Source organism: Hemitrygon akajei, chromosome 17 (genome assembly GCF_048418815.1).
Source record: "Hemitrygon akajei chromosome 17, sHemAka1.3, whole genome shotgun sequence".
In the NCBI taxonomy this organism is placed as follows: Eukaryota; Metazoa; Chordata; class Chondrichthyes; order Myliobatiformes; family Dasyatidae; genus Hemitrygon; species Hemitrygon akajei.
Window position 1 is genome coordinate 27,502,282 of NC_133140.1, and position 21,544 is coordinate 27,523,825.

A 21,544-nucleotide genomic window follows, 5' to 3' on the forward strand; every position below is an offset into this window, starting at 1 on the left:
ACAGACCCACTGCTGACTGCTCCTGTGGCTCCTCCCACTGACCCCTGCTGACTGCTCCTGTGGCTCCTCCCACAGACACCTGCTGACTGCTCCTGTGGCTCCTCCCACAGACCCCCCCCCTGCTGACTGCTCCTGTGGCTCCGCCCACAGACCCCCTGCTGACTGCTCCTGTGGCTCCTCCCACAGACCCCCTGCTGACTGCTCCTGTGGCTCCTCCCACAGACCCCCCCCCCTGCTGACTGCTCCTGTGGCTCCGCCCACAGACCCCCTGCTGACTGCTCCTGTGGCTCCTCCCACAGACCCCCTGCTGACTGCTCCTGTGGCTCCTCCCACAGACCCCCCCCTGACTGCTCCTGTGGCTCCTCCCACAGACCCTGCTGACTGCTCCTGTGGCTCCTCCCACAGACCCCCTGCTGACAGCTCCTGTGGCTCCTCCCACAGACCCCCTGCTGACTGCTCCTGTGGCTCCTCCCACAGACCCCCCCCTGCTGACTGCTCCTGTGGCTCCTCCCACAGACCCTGCTGACTGCTCCTGTGGCTCCTCCCACAGACCCCCTGCTGACTGCTCCTGTGGCTCCTCCCACAGACCCCCTGCTGACAGCTCCTGTGGCTCCTCCCACAGACCCCCTGCTGACAGCTCCTGTGGCTCCTCCCACAGACCCTGCTGACTGCTCCTGTGGCTCCTCCCACAGACCCCCTGCTGACTGCTCCTGTGGCTCCTCCCACAGACCCTGCTGACTGCTCCTGTGGCTCCTCCCACAGACCCCCTGCTGACAGCTCCTGTGGCTCCTCCCACAGACCCCTGCTGACAGCTCCTGTGGCTCCTCCCACAGACCCCTGCTGACTGCACCTGTGGCTCCTCCCACAGACCCCTGCTGACTGCTCCTGTGGCTCCTCCCACAGACCCCTGCTGACTGCTCCTGTGGCTCCTCCCACAGACCCCCTGCTGACTGCTCCTGTGGCTCCTCCCACAGACCCTGCTGACTGCTCCTGTGGCTCCTCCCACAGACCCCTGCTGACTGCTCCTGTGGCTCCTCCCACAGACCCTGCTGACAGCTCCTGTGGCTCCTCCCACTGACCCCTGCTGACAGCTCCTGTGGCTCCTCCCACAGACCCCCTGCTGACAGCTCCTGTGGCTCCTCCCACAGACCCCTGCTGACTGCTCCTGTGGCCCCTCCCACAGACCCCCCCTGACTGCTCCTGTGGCTCCTCCCACAGACCCCCCCTGACTGCTCCTGTGGCTCCTCCCACAGACCCCTGCTGACTGCTCCTGTGGCTCCTCCCACAGACCCCCGCTGACTGCTCCTGTGGCTCCTCCCACAGACCCCCTGCTGACTGCTCCTGTGGCTCCTCCCACAGACCCTGCTGACTGCTCCTGTGGCTCCTCCCACAGACCCCCTGCTGACTGCTCCTGTGGCTCCTCCCACAGACCCCCCGCTGACTGCTCCTGTGGCTCCTCCCACAGACCCCCTGCTGACTGCTCCTGTGGCTCCTCCCACAGACCCTGCTGACTGCTCCTGTGGCTCCTCCCACAGACCCCCCGCTGACTGCTCCTGTGGCTCCTCCCACGGACCCCCTGCTGACAGCTCCTGTGGCTCCTCCCACTGACCCCCCCCTGACTGCTCCTGTGGCTCCTCCCACAGACCCTGCTGACTGCTCCTGTGGCTCCTCCCACAGACCCCCCCTGACTGCTCCTGTGGCTCCTCCCACAGACCCCCCCTGACTGCTCCTGTGGCTCCTCCCACAGACCCCCCCTGACTGCTCCTGTGGCTCCTCCCACAGACCCCTGTCTGACTGCTCCTGTGGCTCCTCCCACAGACCCCTGTCTGACTGCTCCTGTGGCTCCTCCCACAGACCCCCCCTGACTGCTCCTGTGGCTCCTCCCACAGACCCTGCTGACTGCTCCTGTGGCTCCTCCCACAGACCCCCCGCTGACTGCTCCTGTGGCTCCTCCCACAGACCCCCTGCTGACTGCTCCTGTGGCTCCTCCCACAGACCCCCCCCTGACTGCTCCTGTGGCTCCTCCCACAGACCCCTGCTGACTGCTCCTGTGGCTCCTCCCACAGACCCCTGTCTGACTGCTCCTGTGGCTCCTCCCACAGACCCCCCCTGACTGCTCCTGTGGCTCCTCCCACAGACCCTGCTGACTGCTCCTGTGGCTCCTCCCACAGACCCCCCGCTGACTGCTCCTGTGGCTCCTCCCACAGACCCCCTGCTGACTGCTCCTGTGGCTCCTCCCACAGACCCCCCCCTGACTGCTCCTGTGGCTCCTCCCACAGACCCCCGCTGACTGCTCCTGTGGCTCCTCCCACAGACCCTGCTGACTGCTCCTGTGGCTCCTCCCACAGACCCCCCCTGACTGCTCCTGTGGCTCCTCCCACAGACCCCTGCTGACTGCTCCTGTGGCTCCTCCCACAGACCCCCCCTGACTGCTCCTGTGGCTCCTCCCACAGACCCCTGTCTGACTGCTCCTGTGGCTCCTCCCACAGACCCCTGTCTGACTGCTCCTGTGGCTCCTCCCACAGACCCCCCCTGACTGCTCCTGTGGCTCCTCCCACAGACCCTGCTGACTGCTCCTGTGGCTCCTCCCACAGACCCCCCGCTGACTGCTCCTGTGGCTCCTCCCACAGACCCCCTGCTGACTGCTCCTGTGGCTCCTCCCACAGACCCCCTGCTGACTGCTCCTGTGGCTCCTCCCACAGACCCCCCCCCTGCTGACTGCTCCTGTGGCTCCTCCCACAGACCCCCCCCTGCTGACTGCTCCTGTGGCTCCTCCCACAGACCCCCCCCTGCTGACTGCTCCTGTGGCTCCTCCCACAGACCCCCCGCTGACTGCTCCTGTGGCTCCTCCCACAGACCCCCCCTGACTGCTCCTGTGGCTCCTCCCACAGACCCCCCCCTGCTGACTGCTCCTGTGGCTCCTCCCACAGACCCCCCCCTGCTGACTGCTCCTGTGGCTCCTCCCACAGACCCCTGCTGACTGCTCCTGTGGCTCCTCCCACAGACCCCCTGCTGACTGCTCCTGTGGCTCCTCCCACAGACCCCCTGCTGACTGCTCCTGTGGCTCCTCCCACAGACCCCCGCTGACTGCTCCTGTGGCTCCTCCCACAGACCCCTGCTGACTGCTCCTGTGGCTCCTCCCACTGACCCCCTGCTGACTCCTCCTGTGGCTCCTCCCACAGACCCCCTGCTGACTGCTCCTGTGGCTCCTCCCACAGACCCTGCTGACTGCTCCTGTGGCTCCTCCCACAGACCCCTGTATAAAGGCGATTGAGGCCTGAGCCCGGCCTCATTCTCCAGGATGTAGTGTTGTTCATTCCTCCAGTCAATAAAAGCCGATATCTCGCGTCTTACGTCTCAGAGTGAGTTATTGATGGTGCATCAATGCCCTTACTCTAAATTGTAGAAAACCAGGCTGTCACTTTTATGTCAGCACACTTTGAACTTTTGACGATGGGTGAGGGATAAACGGCAGGCAAGGGAGCTTCCATTCTTCTTGCTCGTTACCCTCTAGAGAGAGGGCACAATTTGAGACATTGCACCTGTCGGTATAGTCCACTTTGCACTGGAGAAGGCCTGAAACTCAACTGTCAGCATTCTCAAGTTGCCTGAAGCACCCCCAGTTCTGAGGAGAATGGACTTGCAGAGAAAGTTGTTGATTGAAGGTTGATGGCCCATTATGGAAGTGGAGTTGGAGCGGATTTGGGACTTGAAACAGCATTCCTGCTGAGTGGCAATTTTCACTGATGTCTACGTTAACTGGAGGGGTGCAGGCATGGAATAATTGTACAGCTGCTGAAGACTTGGAGAAAGAATCTAATGAACTGAATGTAAATGTATATTACAGTCCAAGCGTCTGACGCTCGAGATTTCCAGGTTTCACTGGAGATTTTGAGGTTGGTTGAGGTAAGGGTTTGGGCAAACGAACTATCTTTCTGGCAATGATGGGGTGATCGGATGTGTGGACCAGTATGTACTTGGGATGTGTTCAAGTAAGTGCAGGCAACGCTGATGATCTTAGCAGAGGGTTTTGGGATATACAGGGAGCCAATCCACACATGGGGTATGGTTGAAGTGGGAGCAAGCAACCTGTCTACTCTTGAGTTTTGGGTTGGGGAGAGTTGGTAGGTTTGGGATTGGTACTCGCCTAGTCAACTAGGTCACTCGAGTAAACACGAGGAAATCTGCAGATGCTGGAAATTCAAACAACAACACACACAAAATGCTGGTGGAACACAGCAGGCCAGGCAGCATCTATAAGGAGAAGCACTGTCGACGTTTAGTCCTGACGAAGGGTCTCGGCCCGAAATGTCGACAGTGCTTCTCCTTATAGATGCTGCCTGGCCTGCTGTGTTCCACCAGCATTTTGTGTCTGTTGTAGGTCACTCGAGTTGTAGGTTGGTCACCTTAAAACATAATGTGGCCACCATTTTAACTGGACTTTTTATTTGGAGCCTGTGGAGACTGGGGTTTCCAAACCTTCGACTCTACAGTTGAGAGATGAGGTTGGCTGTGTGTGTAGCTTCATTGCACTGATTGTGAACCGGGATTACGTGACTGGTTCCCTCACGTGGGATGAAAGCAAAACGATTGCGGAGTGGTTGCGAGCAAGGATGGTTCCGAATCGGCCTGTGGGAATACTGGGTGTGCATGAGTACCCCCACCTACATGTCGGTGCACTGAGGTACAACGATCTGACCCTCGTAAATCAAATAGTAAGTGTGAACAAGGCAAACAGTCGATGTGCAGATGTCGTCACGGTAGCGTAGCTGTTACAGCTTGGGACGTCAAAAGTTCAGTTCTGGCATTTGCTGTAGGAAAGTTTATACATTCCTTCCCACGTGCATGTGCATTTCCTCCGGTTTTCCTCCCACAGTCCAAAGTTGTACCAGATTAATTGGTCATTGTAAATTGTCCTGTGATTAAGCTAGAGTTAAACCGATTGGTTGCTGGGCAGCGCGGCCAGAAGGGCCTATTCTACACTATATCTCTAGATAGATAGATAGATAAAATGGCAGTGGTGCCACTATGTAAGTTGAATAAAGGCAGTGATCTCTATTCGCCTTTAGGGATTATTTCGACGATCAGGAGTATTCCATTTCCTCTTTTCATTATTACTTCAGATGATTTGATTGTTGGCCTTTCCAGGGGCGAAGCCCTTTTGCAGATGCACCCAGCATGGAGCCAAGTTCTGAACGGTTTAAATCTCCCTCATGTTCTGGAGAGGAGCCTGCTGTAGTTGTCGCTTGGCAATTGATTTTTAACTTTTATTGTGTCCTGAGCATTTGAGCGATAGTTAAGTGTCCACAGATTACGAAAGGAAAGGAGAGTTCCCTAGTCACTACATGTTGCCCCAACATGGCCAACAGATGTTAAGGGAAAGCATTCTGACCAGGGGTTGGAGGATTGCTGGTTTTCATACCTAGTTCGGATCCATGTTTTAACCTCCTCTGCCAAGCACAGACTTCAATCGATAATCCTCAAGACAAGGCAAAGCAGAAGAGTTCATTTTACAGAGCAGTTTCTGTGAGAGACTGGAAACCACACACCATACCAACAGGCATCTAATTTCCCACTAGAATCTCAGAAATGATTTAAGACTTCATTTTATACTTCATCGGTATAATATTCTTCTTATTTTTTAAAAAACCTTGTTTAGAGCATATGCATTTCCTCTCACCGGGGTTTAATTCCATTTGCCAAAAACTTAGTCACACTTTTGTTTCTACTCACTGCTGTAAACATTCCATTCAGATTTTTTTAAATCTCAGCTGTCACGCTGCACTTTCAAGCTTTGGCATTTGGGTGCTTTTGTGAAAGAGGTTTCTGAAGGCTTGCTTCCAACTCCTCCACCACTTTGTATTTTTAGAAGCAATATTCCTCAGTAAGTAATGCTGCCGGCAATTTATTGGAAAGCAATAGATGGATAATTGATGTGTTGCTCCCAGTTTTCACTAGCACTGTTATTAATTAGTATATACCTTATTTATTTTTTTAAGAACTCCTCCAATGTTTTCTTTCCACTCTCAGAGCTATGATTGTCATTGCAGAAATATTAGATGCCCTTAATACCTTATGCAGATGGCAATTACCAATGTGTACATTATGTGGTTAGCATCGGTCTGAGCCTTTGTTCAGAGCAGAGTGCAGGTGGACTATCCTCAGGGAAGATGCTAAGTAAGAAATAACTTTCAGGATAAAAGTTGGTTCAGAAGCCATACATCAGGCTGATTATTGAGATAAGCAGGTTATCCTGTCTTAACTTAAGAAATATGGGTGATAAGAGACATAGATTGAGTGGATAGTCAGGCTTGTTGCCAGAGTGGAAATGGCTAATACCAGGGGGCATAATTTTAAAGTGATTGGGGAAAAGTACAGGGGGGGGGATGTCAGAGATGAGGGTTTTTACACGAGGAGTAGGGAGTGTGTGGAATGCCCTGCCAGGCACATTTAAGAAACTCTTAGATAGGCATATGGATGATTTAAAAAAAAATAGAGATCAATTTAGGAGGATGGGTTATGTTGACCTTAGATTAAAAGGTCAGCATAATATGATGGGCAATAGGGCCTGTATGGTGCTGTAGTGTTTTGTGTTCTGTGTATTTTTAAAAAAGTTGGGTCTATATTCTTTGCAGTTTAGAAGAATGAAGGGTTATCTCTCGAAAGAGATAAGGCCCTTGTGTGCTGGATTTTGAGATGTCTCCGCTAGTAGGAAAGTCTCAAATAAATGGACATTGTTGCAGGCTCTTTGCTGGTGTGTTGGAACTTTTCTCTCAGAGACTGGTCAACCTCTGGAATTCGCTGCTCCAGGCTAACTTGTCTGTTACTGAAGGAGGCCGAAGACGAATACCTAAAAGGTCGGAGGGCTTGAGAACTGTGGGACGGAAGATGTGACATGGGACATGATTAAAGTGTGCGGTGGGGTAGGCTGGAAGGGCTGAGTGACCTGCTCCTGCCATTTCTTGGTGCAATGTGTACCTGAAAGAGAAGACAGAAAGAGGATGAAGTGACTGATGGGGATGTGACTGAAAGGTGCAGCCACAGCCCGTATTTGTGTTCAGGAATAAAAGTAGGCTGTAAATTGGCCTGTTCTGCGCGTATAAGCCCTGGCTGGAGTCCTCTGCAAGAGGACGCTGTGGCGATGTCAAACTGCAGGCAAAACTTTGTTCCAGCCCTTCAGTGTTACCAATCAGATGTTTCACGCATCCTCGGCAGCCAACTTCCCCTGGGAATATTTCCCCGGCTGCTCCGATCAGTGAAGGCGTGGCCCTTTCCACATCTCCAGGGCCGTAAGGACCCTGGGTGGGAGGGAGGAAACGTAAGGGTAGATCTTAGCATCTCAAGTCTGTTTATATCAGTGGTTGCAGCTGGGGCATCACCGTTTGGGGAAAGAGAGTGCCCGCGTTGAAAGGTTCTCAGATGCTGGTGTGATGGATTGCTTTTAAAAACTGGAGGGACTGTGTAATCTGACTCTCTTCCTTGTCAGCCGGGGAGAAGGTGGGCAGGCACTGAGAGGCTGGTGTTTTTTTTGGAGATTTTTATTTTGTCCCTCTGCAGTACACTTAGCAAGAAAGAGCTGCTCTTACACGAAGAGCAGCCCCAGGAGGGCTCCGTTTTCATATTTAGTCGGTGTTGGAGGGCCCTTGTGAAATGCTGTTGGTTGTGCTTGCACTTGGAGACTCCCTAATGGTGTCTTTGCAAAACAGATTGAATGCTGGAAAATGATTGTGGGAAATAAGATAGCCCGGACCACCTCCAATATTACATTAATCATAGAGATTTTAGCCCAGACTGAAGTGGGCGTGCAGGAAATCGATAACAATCCTGTCATTACTGCAGAAAATAACTCTACAATATCTAAATATTTAATACGTGTTTAATAATTAATCTGCAGCAAGGTCAGCAGTTTCATTTCTCACATAAAGTACTATCAAAGTGAAAGCTCAGATCTTTCTCTCCCCATTTTGCAGTTCAAATGAAAACAATCAATTCCCATTCAAAGGTCAGAGGTCATGTTAGTTCTGCTTTTTAGAATGTGCTGCATTGAACTTTCAATGACTGAAAATGGAACATGAGAACGGATGTCAGCAGCTTACCCCTCAAGCCTTTTCTGCTATTTAATGAAATATTGGTTACCTACGTCGTCTTGTCGTGTCCGATAATATCTAATGGTTAACTAAAATTATCAGTCTCAAGTTCCTAGTATCGGTTTTACACTGTGAAAATGTTTCAAACTTCTGCCATGCTCAGCAAATAAAAATATTTCCAAATTCTACTTCTGCATTTCTTGGTTCTGAGCTTTAGACCAAGTGCCTTGATTTCCAAGTTCTCAATCAGCAGAAAAAGCATCTATCTGCCATCAATTTCCATTAATATTTTGAAAATGTTGTTCAAATTGTCCCTTCAGTTTCTAAATTCCAGAAAATGGGATTGTATTTTGTTTATGCAAGAGATTTTATAGATAGTGAAAATCCAGAGGGACAGACACAAAGTGCGGGTGGAACTCAGCGGGTATGGAGAGGAGTGAACAGTCGACATTTCAGGCCAAGACCCTTCATCAGGAAGGGAAGGTGGAAGAAGCCAGAATCGTATTTTGTGTGGTCTTTTGCAGCTTAACTGTTTGATTCCAGTTATCTCTCTGGTGAATTAATGGTGTGCTCCCTCCAAACCCAGCACGTCGTTCCCAAAGTGTGGAGCCTAGAAATGCTCTCAGTTTATCAGCAGTGAGTTCTAGCTGCTCAGCCTTTTAAAGAGGTGGCCGGGGGTGTGGGCTCGAGTACGTTGGAGCTTGCTTTGCACTGTGGATGTTTGTTAGCTTCATCCAATAATGATGACGATGGTGCTTCCCTGTTAACATTGATGCACCGCACTACTCCACTTACGAACCCATTCCAAAACGATGTGAAGTCTTGGTGAATACACACGCGTGAGTTTCTGCATCTTCCACGTGTGTATGAACGAGCACACGCACACACTCTATTCCAGTTTTCTATTGCGAAAAAGGCAAGCCAATGGCTAGCTTTCATTTGGAGTTTAAGATCTGGTATGTCAGCAAAGACCTTTAACACCATAAATCAGCGAGTTGTTATGTCTCCCCTCTCGCTGTGAAATGGGGGACACCTCTTTTTCCGTTATTAGGGAGAGAGAGGGCTGTGTTTTGTTGAATTGCCGGTGAACAAGTGGTGCTGCAGGTCTGTGTCTTTATTGATGCTTTGCTGCACGCTCGAGCGCTCGGTGGGGGGTGCCGATGCGGTTTTGCTGGTGGTGGGGGAGGGGCTGATTGTTGACTTGCTGCTGCTTGTGGGAGGGAGGGAGGGGAGTTGGAGTGCGCTTTGAGGTTCTAACGTTTAACTGTCATTCATTCTTTGGAGCACTCCTCTGTTTTCATGGATGTTTGCAAAGAATAAGAATTTCAGGATGTATATTGTATACATTTCTCTGACATTGAAACCTATTGAAGCCTCCAGCAAATTTCAGTAGATATACCATGAGAGTATTCTAGCTGGTAGCGTCACTGTCTGGGATACAGGGCACAAGATAGGAAAAAGCCTCAGAGGGTTGTCAACTCAGCCAGCTCCATCTTGGCCACTGCCCCCCCACCCCCCCATCATTGAGAGCATCTTCAGAAGGCCATGCCTCAAAAAGGCAGTGTCCGTCATTAATGACCCCCACCACCCAGCAATGCCCTCATCTCAATGCTGCCATCAGGGAGGAGATGACAAAAACTCAACATTTTCACAACTGCTTCTTCCTCTCTGCCATCCGATTTCTGAATGGACAGTGAGCACCACCTCGCTAACTTTTGCACAACTTATTTTTTAATAAACATTTCTTATTGTAACTATGCTTTACATATTGCACTGTACTGCTGCCACAAAACAACACATTTCTCAGAGTCTGTCAGTGATAGTAAACTTGACTCTGATTCTGTATTTCACCTGCGAGCTCTGGCCTTCTCGGAGAAACAAACTAACTTGGGAAAGTGGTACGTTGAGATGCCCAGATACATACCGCATCACTCCAAGCTCTGATTACATTACATCCTCAGAGTTTCTAGTGGTTCAGAATCTCTCACGCTTGAGGCATTTTAAGCACTTAAGCAAATGTTTATTTATATCAGATTGCAGCAGAGCTAAGGCTTCTGCAAGTTATGAGGTTGCACTTGGTTTAAGAAGCATTCCTAGGCCCACAAAGGAATGAAGTCTTTACCATCCCAGCTTGTTTTGTTTGTGTCTACTAAATAATGTAGGGACATTGTGGAGTCAGACGGACATCTGATTATGATGAATACCATGTTGAAAACTAAGTGGAAAGAAGGACTTGGCTGTATAACATAATTCAAAACAATATAATTGCTAACATCTAGCTTCCCTTGTACAGCTGATAGATATGAGCGGGTCTATGTGTCCACTGGCCTGTCATTGAGTGCGTGCTTGTTATCGGGCTCCACAATATTCCTTCCTGTCACAGCATCAACAATAGACAGGACGGCTAGCAAAGGAAGCCACCGGGCATTGCTTAGCAACAAAGCACTGATAGGCCTCAGCAGCAGAGTTCATTTCCTACACTTGATAGTGTAAATTATGCTGGGGAATCTGCAGTTTTTATTCATGTTTCCTAGGGACACCACATTAAGACGTTTTGTTTCACGGGGAAGAAAAAGACCCTGGGTACCTGTGCAAGTACCTCTTCAGGAGGTACTTCAGGCAATGCACGTTCAGGTGTGTGAAATGCTCTCTGCTGAGTTCAGTGACAGCAGGAAGCAAGAGTCTCGGTGCCATCCCGAACAAGGCTGCACACTTGCTCGGCTTTTTGCCCCCAACCCACCCTACGCATGCACTCCATTCACCCTGGAACCTCCAGAACTCTCTGGGCTTACTTTGACAGGACCCCTCAAAGAAGGTTGTTTGAGAGGTCCCATCAGAGGCCGATAGGCACACGGGAACTCCATCCACAAAGGCTGGCTCCAAGTTGCACGTAGTTCTAACTGTGAAAATGTAAGAAAATAGATGTCACTACTCCAAAGCTGGAAAATTGGGACCGAGTGCTACTATCATCAGGTAGGAGGTACAGGGCCCTCGGGTCCCAAACAACCAGGTTCAGGAACAGTTATTACCCTGCAACCATCGGGCTCCTGAACCAGCGTGGACAACCCCACTCACCTCAATGCTGAATTAACTACACAATCTTGTTGGCTCACTTTCAAGGATTCTACAACACATCTTCTCAGCACTATTTATTTGCCTGTTTATTATTTGCATGATTTATCTTTTTTTTGCATATTGGCTATTTGTCAGTCTTTGTTATTTATGGTTTTTAATATATTCTATTGTATTCCTTTATTTTCCTAGAAGTGCTTGCAGGAAAATGAATCTCAAGGTGCCATATGAGTGCTTTGATAATAAATTTACTTTGACTTTAATTAACCTCAAATTTCAAAAGCAAGTGATCGGCAGAAATGTTTCAATTATAATCTCTTGTCAGAATGGATATGTTCCACGTCAGACACTGTTTTTTCTTCTTCTTCCCCTATTTCCAGTATTCCCTGTTTGATCCGATTTAATTGCTCCCATTACTGGAAATTGCCTCAAGAATCTCGATTTAAGTGAAGTTGGAACTGTTGCGGTCAATGTTCTGGAAGATTTCTCAGAGAGTTAAGAAATCTGTTTAGGTGTGTGACTGAACCATGGGACTCTGTTTTCCTCATGTAAATTAGTAGTGAAGATCAGTTAATTTTTCGCACCATTTCCAGCCTGTGTCACTGAGCACTCTCGCTTGTTGCAGTGAACCAGTATTGAGAGAGCTTGCTGATTTTCTTTTCGCCCTGAGGGATAGAGGGCGTTACTTACAAGAGTAGGTTGTGTCTGTTTTCACTCAAGCACAAAAAGCTGAGGAGTGATCAGAGAGGTTTACATAATTGAGAATATTTAAACCAGACGATAATAGGTTCTTGATTGGTCAGGGTGTCAAAGGTTACGGGGTTGAGAAGGATAATAAATCAGCCAGGATGGAATAGACTCAATGGGCTGAATGGCCTAATTCTGTTCCAGTGTCTGTGCTTTATAAAATTGAGGGGTATAGATAGATGGCCTTTTTTTCTTCATGGTAGGTGACTCTAAAATGAGATGATTTAGGTTTAAGGTCAGGTGAAATATTTAGAGGAGATCAGAGGGGCAATTTTTTTACATTGAGTTGTGGATAGATGGAATTAACTACCAGAGGAAGTGGTCACACTTCTACACCTGTATAGACAATAGACAGTAGGTGCAGGAGTAGGCCATTCAGCCCTTCTAGCCAGCACCGCCATTCACTGTGATCATGGCTGATCATACATAATCAGTACCCCGTTCCTGCCCTCTCCCCATATCCCTTGACCCCGCTATCTATAAGAGCTCTATCTAACTCTCTCTTGAATGCATCCAGAGACTTGGCCTCCACTGCCTTCTGGGGCAGAGCATTCCACATATCCACCACTCTCTGGGTGAAAAAGTTTTTCCACATCTCTGTTCTAAATGACCTACCCCTTATTCTTAAACTGTGGCCCCTAGTTCTGGACTCACCCATCAGCGGGAACATGCTTCCTGCCTCCAGCAAGTCCAATCCCTTAATAATCTTATATGTTTCAATCAGATCCCCTCTCATCCTTCTAAATTCCAGTGTATACAAGCCCAGTCACTCCAATCTTTCAACATATGACAGTCCCGCCACTCCGGGAATTAACCTTGTGAACCTACGCTGCACTCCCTCAATAGCAAGAATGTCCTTCCTCAAATTTGGAGACCAAAACTGCACACAATACCCCAGGTGGGATCTCACCAGGGCCCTGTACAGCTGCAGAAGGACCTCTTTACTCCTATACTCAATTCCTCTTGTTATAAAAGCCAGCATGCCATTAGCTTTCTTCACTGCCTGCTGTACCTACATGCTTGCTTTCATTGACTGATGTACAAGAACACCTAGATCTCGTTGTACTTCCCCTTTTCCTAACTTGACTCCATTTAGATAGTAATCTGCCTTCCTGTTCTTGCCACCAAAGTGGACAACCTCACATTAAACTGCATCTGCCATACATTTGCCCACTCACCCAACCTGTCCAAATCACCCTGCATTCTCATAACATCCTCCTGACATTTCACACTGCCACCCAGCTTAGCGGAGAGTATTTGGACTGGCTGCATCACAGCCTGGTATGGTTACACCAATGGCCTTGAGTGGAAACTCCTACAAAAAGTAGTGGAAACTGCCCAGTCCGTCACGGGTAAAGCCCACCCAACCATTGAGCACAGCTACATGAAATGTTCTCACAGGAGGGCAGCATCCATCATCAGGGACCCCCACACCCAGGCCATGCTCTCTTCCTGCTGCTGCCATTGGGAAGAAGGTACAAGAGTCTCAGGACTCACGCCATCACGTTTAAACCGTTACCAACCCTCAACCATCAGGCTCTTGAACCAGTGGGGATAGCTTCGCTTGCCCCATCACCGAAATGTTCCCACAACCTATGGACTCACCTTCAAGCACTCTTCATCTCATGCTCTCGATATTTATTATTTGTTTTCATATTATTGTTTCTTTTTGCATTTGCAAAAATCATTGTCTCCTGCACTCTGGTTGAAAGCACTGATTGATTCTCTATAGTTACTATCCTATAGATTCGTTGCGTATGCCGAGAAGAAAATGAATCTCCGAGTTGTGCATGATGACAGATAGGTACTTTGATAATAAAATTTACTTTGAACCTTGAACAAGAAGCTGGACATGTGCATTCTCACTGCCGATTAAAACGAGGCTGCTGGCTCTGTCTTGTTACCCACCTAACAATTGTTGTTAGGGGGAGCTGCGTAAGCTGCCTAAATTCTTTCCATCGCGTAGTTTAAGGGGAGCAAGGCTTTCCTGTAGTGATGCAGGAGCAGACTACAGGACTTCCCTGTATTCAGTGTCAAAACCTTTCTGTACATTCTCATAGCTTAAACTATGACCACAATTCACTGTACCACATCTCCGCCCACAATCCACAAAGTTTCTGTTTAATGCGTGAACTGACCAGTGGCAGGAGAGTTTTGTACGGCAAAGAATATTGCTTTACAGTGTAGGATATATTTCAACCAGCAGTTTATTTATTAAGATTAAAGTAGCTGCTGATCACTTTTTGAAATATGAGCAGTTATTAATGAATTGGATGTGTGTCTGTTCTGTCCTAGATATCTGGAGCCTGGGTGTGATCCTGTACATGCTGGTGTGTGGATGCCCACCTTTCCATGAAGTCAATGATAGTGAGACGCTCACCATGATCATGGACTGTCGCTACACAGTTCCCCAGCACATCTCTGCTGACTGCAAGAAGTAAGTACTCTCCTGCATTATCTACATCATTTTTATCGGCTGCCTTCCCACAGAGGCCTGGGGAGTGTGCTTCCCTGCGTGTCCAAGATCTGTAACCCTGTCCCATGCAGTTGATGCTGGGATGGCGCTGTCTACGAAACAGATGCCAATCTGTCCATGGAGGTAGAGTAGTTGTTGGAAAAACCCAAGGCCTCTCCCTTGCCCTCTTGTGAGTGACTACTTTTGAGGCTCCTGACGTTTGCTTCTCTCTGTCTGTGGGACCCGGCTACACTGACTTGGCATGTCCATGCAATGTGGTTTTATTCCTGATGGCACATCAAGCTGAGCTGTGTGTGTTGAGTAGTTCACAATAATAGGTACATTGGATATTGACAGTGTAACATGTACCGTTGCACACATCCCCCGACTGTGGTTATCAGGGTGAAGGTATCCCCATCGTATTCCTGGGGAAGCAGATCCTGGTCTGTGACCCAGAAGCAGTGAGCTGTCTCAAGTCAGGATGCTTTGTACCATGGGGCAGCTGGAGTTCCTCTCCATCTCCTCCTCTCACCCTTCCACTTGGCTTGGGATAAAACTTTGGTGACTGGGGAGGATCAAGGGAGGGGTTGGGGTTGAGGGGTGTTTAGGTTCAAAGTAAATTTATTATCTAAGTACATACACGTCACCATATAAAACCTTGAGATTCGTTTTCTTGCGGGCATACACAGTAGCCGCAGGAAACCCAATAGAATCAATGAAAGATGCACCCGACAGGATGGACACACAACCAATGTGCAAAAGACAACAAACTGTGGAAATACAAAAGAGAAAATAGTAATAATAATAAATAAATAAGCAATAAATATCAGAAACATGAGACGAAGAGTTCTTGAAAGTGAGTCCATAAGTTGTGGTACAGTACAGAGATGGGGGTGAGTGAAGATATCTCCTCTGGTTCAAAAACCTGATGATTGAGGATGAGAGATTCCTTTTACTGAAGGCTGGCCTCGGGTCAGTATCATGCTAAATTGTAATACAAAACCAATGTAAACTGCCTCATTCCCTGCAGGGTAGTGCCTATTCAAGGCTGGTGGTTACGTCACATGTCTGTTCGTGCAGGGTTGGGTTGATGTTCTGAAGTGGCACAATGGAGACCAGCTCTTGGGTTCATCTGAATGATAGGCTGATGGTGGTGGTTAAGATGGTGGGAGGAAGGGAGTGAACTCATTAAACTGTATTCACTACAAAATAGTGTCAGTTATGTCCAGCTGGTGATTTTTAAACTGGGGTTATTTGGAATGCTGCCAATCCCAAGTGTCACTCGCGATGTGCCCTGGGAATCTCGGAGTTAGTGCATGGCTGGAAATGTCGCCATTTCACTGGGTGCCTCTGAAGTTGCTAGTTACAACAGGCTGCTTGGGATGAGTTAATGTTGCAACAGATTGAGTGTGGACTGAGTGAGTTGACGTACAGGGAGAGGCAGGTCCAAACTGTGTTGAGTGAGTGAAGAACACACTTGGTGTGAGATAGTTTCACTTCTGTCTTTGAGTAGCACACGCAAAATGCTGGAAGAACTTAGCAGGCCAGGCAGCATCTGTGGAAAGGAATGAAGAGTAGATGTTTTGGCCCCTGACCCCCCTGTCTTTGAGCTGAGGGTGGGAATGTGAATGTGACTCAGTTAGATATCTGATAAGGAAAGTCCACCAGCTACTGGTACTCAGCATTTGATTACTGCTCCTGAACCATATTATCTTCTCAGAAGTTGGGGAGACACGACTCTAGGTTCTCTTTCCAGCCTGATGTCCAAGTTGGTGGTAGCACTCAGACCTGAGCATATCATTTCATCTGTGACCCCGGCACACTGGCTATTGTCAGTGACACAAGCTCTTCGATGATGTGTTGACCCAGGTCTGACATTGCAGTGCGTGTGAAAGATCCCACCACTCTGAGGAAAAGCAGGAGAGCTCTTCCAGATGGCCCGGTCGAGGATTAGAGTCATTCAGTGATACAGCCTGGGAGCATGCCTTTGACCAAACTATTCTATGTTTACTTCAGCATGCTCCCTACTGGTCCCAGTTACCACAGTTTCTCCTATAACCTTCCACATGCCTATCCTATGCATCCTAAATGCTGCAATGTACCTGCCTCGACCATTTCCTCGGACTGCTCATTCTTTACCCTTTGTATAAAGACGTTACCTCCAGGTCGCATTTAAACCTCTCCCTCTTACCTCATGCCCGCTAATTTTGGACTTCCAAGCCCTGGAGAAATGACTACAGCCTTCTCCTTGCATCTCCTGATTTTATAAACTTCTATGAGGTCACTTCACTCTCTCTTCTGCACTCCAAAGGATAAAGATCCAACATGCCCTACCTCTCCCTGTGGCTCGGACCCTCTAGTCCAGGCAGTTCCCTCGTTAATCTCTTCTGCACCCTCTCCGGCTTGACAATATCCTTCCTGTGGCAGGGTGACCACAATTGTTCATGATGCCCCGAGTGCGGTCTCACCATAAATCACTGCAGCATAAATGTCCCTATCTCTAAACGCAATGCTCTGAGCATTGGAGGCAAGCGTGTCTCCCTCCCCACAGCCGTTTTCAGCGAGTTGCACACTTTGTGTTCCTAGCTGCAGTAACCCTCCTATTTTCAGATTACTTTGAAAAATGAGTTCCTGAGAAGTAGATTAAACGGTACACGGTTCAATGGTGCTGGCCACTGACTGGTGCAGGTTAAGAATGGTGACCAGGGGCAGTTGTATGAATGGCTCTGGTTCGACCTTCTGGGGTGTGCCCCAAGTGACATGTTTCTCACTCACTCCTCCCATCTGTGTCAAGGCTGATTAACGTTAAATGTTATAAGGTATGGTACAGATTAACCAGTGACACTTCGAATACGAGTTCAGAAGCCTAATAGCCTGGGGGAGAAAACTGTTTCTCATCCTGACCGTTCTTGTCTTTACGCATCGGAGTCTCCTGGGTGGGATCCTTAATAATACTAAGAACCCTGTGTACGCAGCCCTCCTGATAAATGTCCACGATGGATGGTAGGGAAACCCCTGTGATCCTCTCAGCTTTTCTCACAAGTATATAATGTAACTTATGGTAACATTTATGTAGTGCATTGTACTCCTGCCACAAAGATGTAGAAGAATATCTTCACTTACCTTTGGAAAGGCTTACCGGTAATTCTTTTGGCATGCTTTCTAGTGTCAGACGCTTCAGACAGTGAAAACAGTTTCCTATTGGTTGGTTCAGCAAAAAACTAGGACAGGGAAGTTTAAGAGATTCATCAGTGAAGTGGGAACCTCCAAGGAATTGGATACTGTGAGACGTACCTTTATAAATGCCATGCTGGCCATTGAGATGTAGAGCCGTCCTCCTCCCCTCACCGGTTGTCGCTTATTCTGCCAACAGCTGCAATTTTGCTAGTCTCCCTGTCCCTGCAGTGGGTCTTGGTGCCAGATAGGACAGTGCTTTCACCGGGGGCCGCCTTGGGTGGATGATGGAGGAGCCCGAGCAATCTAGACCTTGGCAGCAGGATTGTCTATTTTAACTGACCACTTTTCCAGAGCTGTGCAAAGCAAATCATCGCAGTTCCTGGCGTGGCATCATGTTAGATATCACTTCAGTGATAAGTTCTGCTGCTTTACGTTCATGAAGATGGACAGATACCCGTGATCTAGTAATGACGCTGAGAGCCAAACTTTGTAAGGGCAAGAGTTCATGTCAAGCTTCCTGCACCAGAGGAAATGAGCTGTTTATGGCCCAGTTACTGAAGGAAGCTGTTACACTCATTCATGCGGCTGACGGATGAGAGAGGCGGCCTTGGTCACCCTGGAAGCAGTGCCGTGATCGAGTGCCAGTGAGTCATTTAAAGCTGAGAGCCGAGCAATGCCATAAAGCCTGAGGTGTTATGCGGCAATTTATTAAAGCGTTAGTCACCAGCCTGGTATCGAGTGAGCAATTAACTTTAAGCTCTGAAAAGATTACAGTTGTTCAGCTGTATTTTTTTGCTTTAATAATTAATTCCTTTTGCACACGTGACACAGATTCTGTTTTATTTTGGAGCTGCAAGTTGTAATTCGGGTAGTTTAGCGCCTGCTGATTGGTTGTCTTGTTTGCAAGATGAGCACGACCATGTTCTCCTGCAGCGTACCTGATCGCAGTGCCTTACTCACGGTGAACGGTCGAGGCCCGAAACATCAACTCTTTGTTCCTCTCCATAGATGCTGCCTGACATGCTGAGTTCCTCCAGTATTTTGTGTGTTACTCTGCATTCCCAGCGTCTGCAGAACCTCTTGTGTTCATGAATCTTTTCAATCTATTGTATGTAATTAGTTTTGCTACAACAAGTGTATGGGACATTGGAAAAAATGTTGAATTTCCCCATGGGGATGAATAAAGTATCTATCTATCTATCTATCTGAACTGGGATATGGCAGAACAGGAGGAATAACTATTGACATAAGATGACAGACTGAATCACCTGGACTGGGGTGCACCCTCTAGTGGCCGGGTGATGAAAGTGCAAGGCACTTAGTCTCAGTAGGTGAATGGGGGTGTCACTATAGCGTAGCGGTCTGCACGATACAATTACAGTTTAGGGCATGGGAACTTGGAGTTCAGTTCTGATGTCACCTTTAAGCAGTCTGTACGTCCTCCCCACGGAGTGCATGGGTTTTCTCCAGGTCCTCTGGTTTTCTCCCACAGTCCAAAGCTGTACCGACCAGTTAGTAGGTTAATTGGTCCTGTGATTGGGCTGGCATTAAATTGGGGGTTGCTGGGCACTGCAGCCTGACGAGCTGGAAGGGCCTGTTGTGCACTGTATCTCTAAATAAAACAAATCAAAGAAAATAAAAATATTTTCTTTTTGCTTTCAAACAATAACTTTGTGTGAGTGTAACTTTTCTAAGTGCCCTGGCAGAAATCCCAAATCAGTGCCATTTTGCACCCATTCACCTGATTAAAGTCACCGGTTGGAGTCAGACAGCAGATTGCTTACCCCGGCGCTCAGCTCGAAATTGATTTCACAGCATGCGAGAATGAAAATTGTGACCATTTACTGTCACTGGCTTAACAGCGTTCTTGTCTCGCTGTTCCTGAATGGTCTTTAAGCCTTGCCACTGAAATAATACGGAGAGAAAACTCCAATCACAGAGACAATAAAGGCCTGCTGTGTTTCTGAATATTTTCTGGTCGTGGTGGGGAATGAGTATCATTAAAAGGACTGCAAGGGGCTACACACCTTAAACAGAAGGGAAAGAAGAAAATAATAGAAAACCTGATGTGATGGCCTGGAAATTCTAGGAGAGATGTATTTTTAGGAGGGGGAGACAGTCTGAGCGGTGAATCTGTAGACCAGTTTCTGCTGGCGTGGGTGTTGAGGAGTGCCTGGCTTGAACAGCTGCCCTTCATGTGAGCAGGCATCCCTCCTCACTCCACAGCTGGGGAGGGAGTTCCAGGGATTGGGCACTACCGTGCAAGGCATCGTGTTCCATTGCTGCTGCTCCCGGATCCATCTTGACACTCAAGATCATGGTTTGTTAAGGGTCTGCTGGAGAAGCCTAGAAAGTATTTCCAGTGCATTTTGTGGAGATTACCGGTGTTGGGGTGGAGATGCATCTCTACCAAAGGAGGTGTAAGGAGACAGTTTCCAAAGAGTATTGATTATGGCTGGGCGTCTTGTGAAAACACTGCCCAGAAGGAGGAAACAGCAAAGCACTTCTGTAGAAAAACTTGCCAAGAGCAATCACGGTCATGGACCCTGATCAGCCAGGTCATACGACAGTGCGCGTAATGATGATACTGATGCTCTGCTGCCTCTCTGCACCATCAGCAGTCTTCACCTGCGTGACGGGCTGCTGGTCACGTTGGCTTCTGTGTACTGGAGGGCATCAGAGTGAGGAGCGCAGGCAACATGCTGTGTTAATTCCTTAAACGCAGTCGGTTCTACAAGAGCTGGAAATCCAGAGTAAGTCACTTTTCCCTCCCCCCACATTCTCTTTCTGGCTTCTTCCTGATGAAGGGTCTTGGCCCTAAACGGCAACTCTCTTCCTTTCCGTAGATGCTGCCTGACCCCTTCCTCCAGCATTTCACGTTAATTTTTTTGCAGGTTCTGCAGACTTGGCAGGAAATTGCTTTCAAACTGCTGATCCTACTAAGGATATGAATGCTTTGTTATAATTGGTACTCTGTTCACCTGGATATATTACAACTAAATTTAAGAGAGTGTATGGTGCATTGGTGTTTATTAGCGGATTGAGTTAAAGAGCCACGCGGTAATGTTGCAGCTCTATAAAACCCCTGGCCAATCTGCACTTGGAATATTGCTTTCTGTTCTGGTCACCTCTTTATAGGAAGGATGTTGAAGATTTAGAGAGCATGCAGAGGAAATTTACCAGGCTGATGCCTGGATTAGAGAGCACGTCTTCTGAGGAGGGCTTGAGAGAGCTTGGGCTTTCCTCTTTGGAGTTGAGGAGGATGAGAGGTGACTTGGTAAAGGTGTACAAGATGATAAGAGGCATATATCAAGCGGACGGCCAGAGACTCTTATCCAGTTGGAAGTGGCTAATACGAGACAGCATAATTTTAAGATGATTGGCTGAAAGTGTAGGGGGTAAAGTCGGAGGCAGGGCTTTTACACAGGGTGGTGACTACGTGGAACACCCTGCCAGGGTGGTGGTAGAGGCAGATACAATAGGGGTATTTAAGAAACACTGAAATAGGCACATTGATGATAGAAAAATGGAGGGCTATGTAGGAGGGAAAGGCCAGATTGATTTTAGAAAAGGTTAAAAGGCCGGTACAGCATTGTGGGCCGTACAGCCTGCACTTTGCTTTAATGTTTTATGTTCTGTGGGGACTGGGGACTGGCAGGTTCATTGGCCATTGCAAGTTGTCTGTCAGGTACAGGTGAGTGGGCAGGATTTGATGGGAAAGTGAGAATAGGTTGTGGGGAATGTGAAGTGAAGTATGGATGGGCTGATGAAGCCCATGTCCTATGACTCGATGAAATATTGAGGAGTATGGGAATGGGTGGCGGGCGCGCAGAGAAATGACTCTCTGCTTAACTCCCCTATACTTCTGCGAGAACTTTGTCTGCACCTCAGAGAGCAGACAGGACCTTGGGTTTGTGTCTCCTTCAGTAAGTACTAATCCCTGTGACTCAGTCAGAACAAATTAAAATAACTCTGTTGATTGCTGATATGAATGGAAGGGTGGCAG

The 21,544-nt window shown here is 48.5% G+C and overlaps 1 protein-coding gene across 1 annotated transcript in view; it reads left to right on the plus strand.

The window, feature by feature from the left end:
* snrkb (SNF related kinase b) overlaps nucleotides 1-21,544 on the plus strand; it is a 121,812-nt gene that overhangs the window by 71,973 nt on the left and 28,295 nt on the right. Inside the window, exon 3 of the mRNA XM_073069812.1 lies at nucleotides 14,202-14,343. Within this exon, the coding sequence (XP_072925913.1) occupies nucleotides 14,202-14,343 (142 nt within the window). The remainder of the gene's footprint in view (nucleotides 1-14,201; nucleotides 14,344-21,544) is intronic.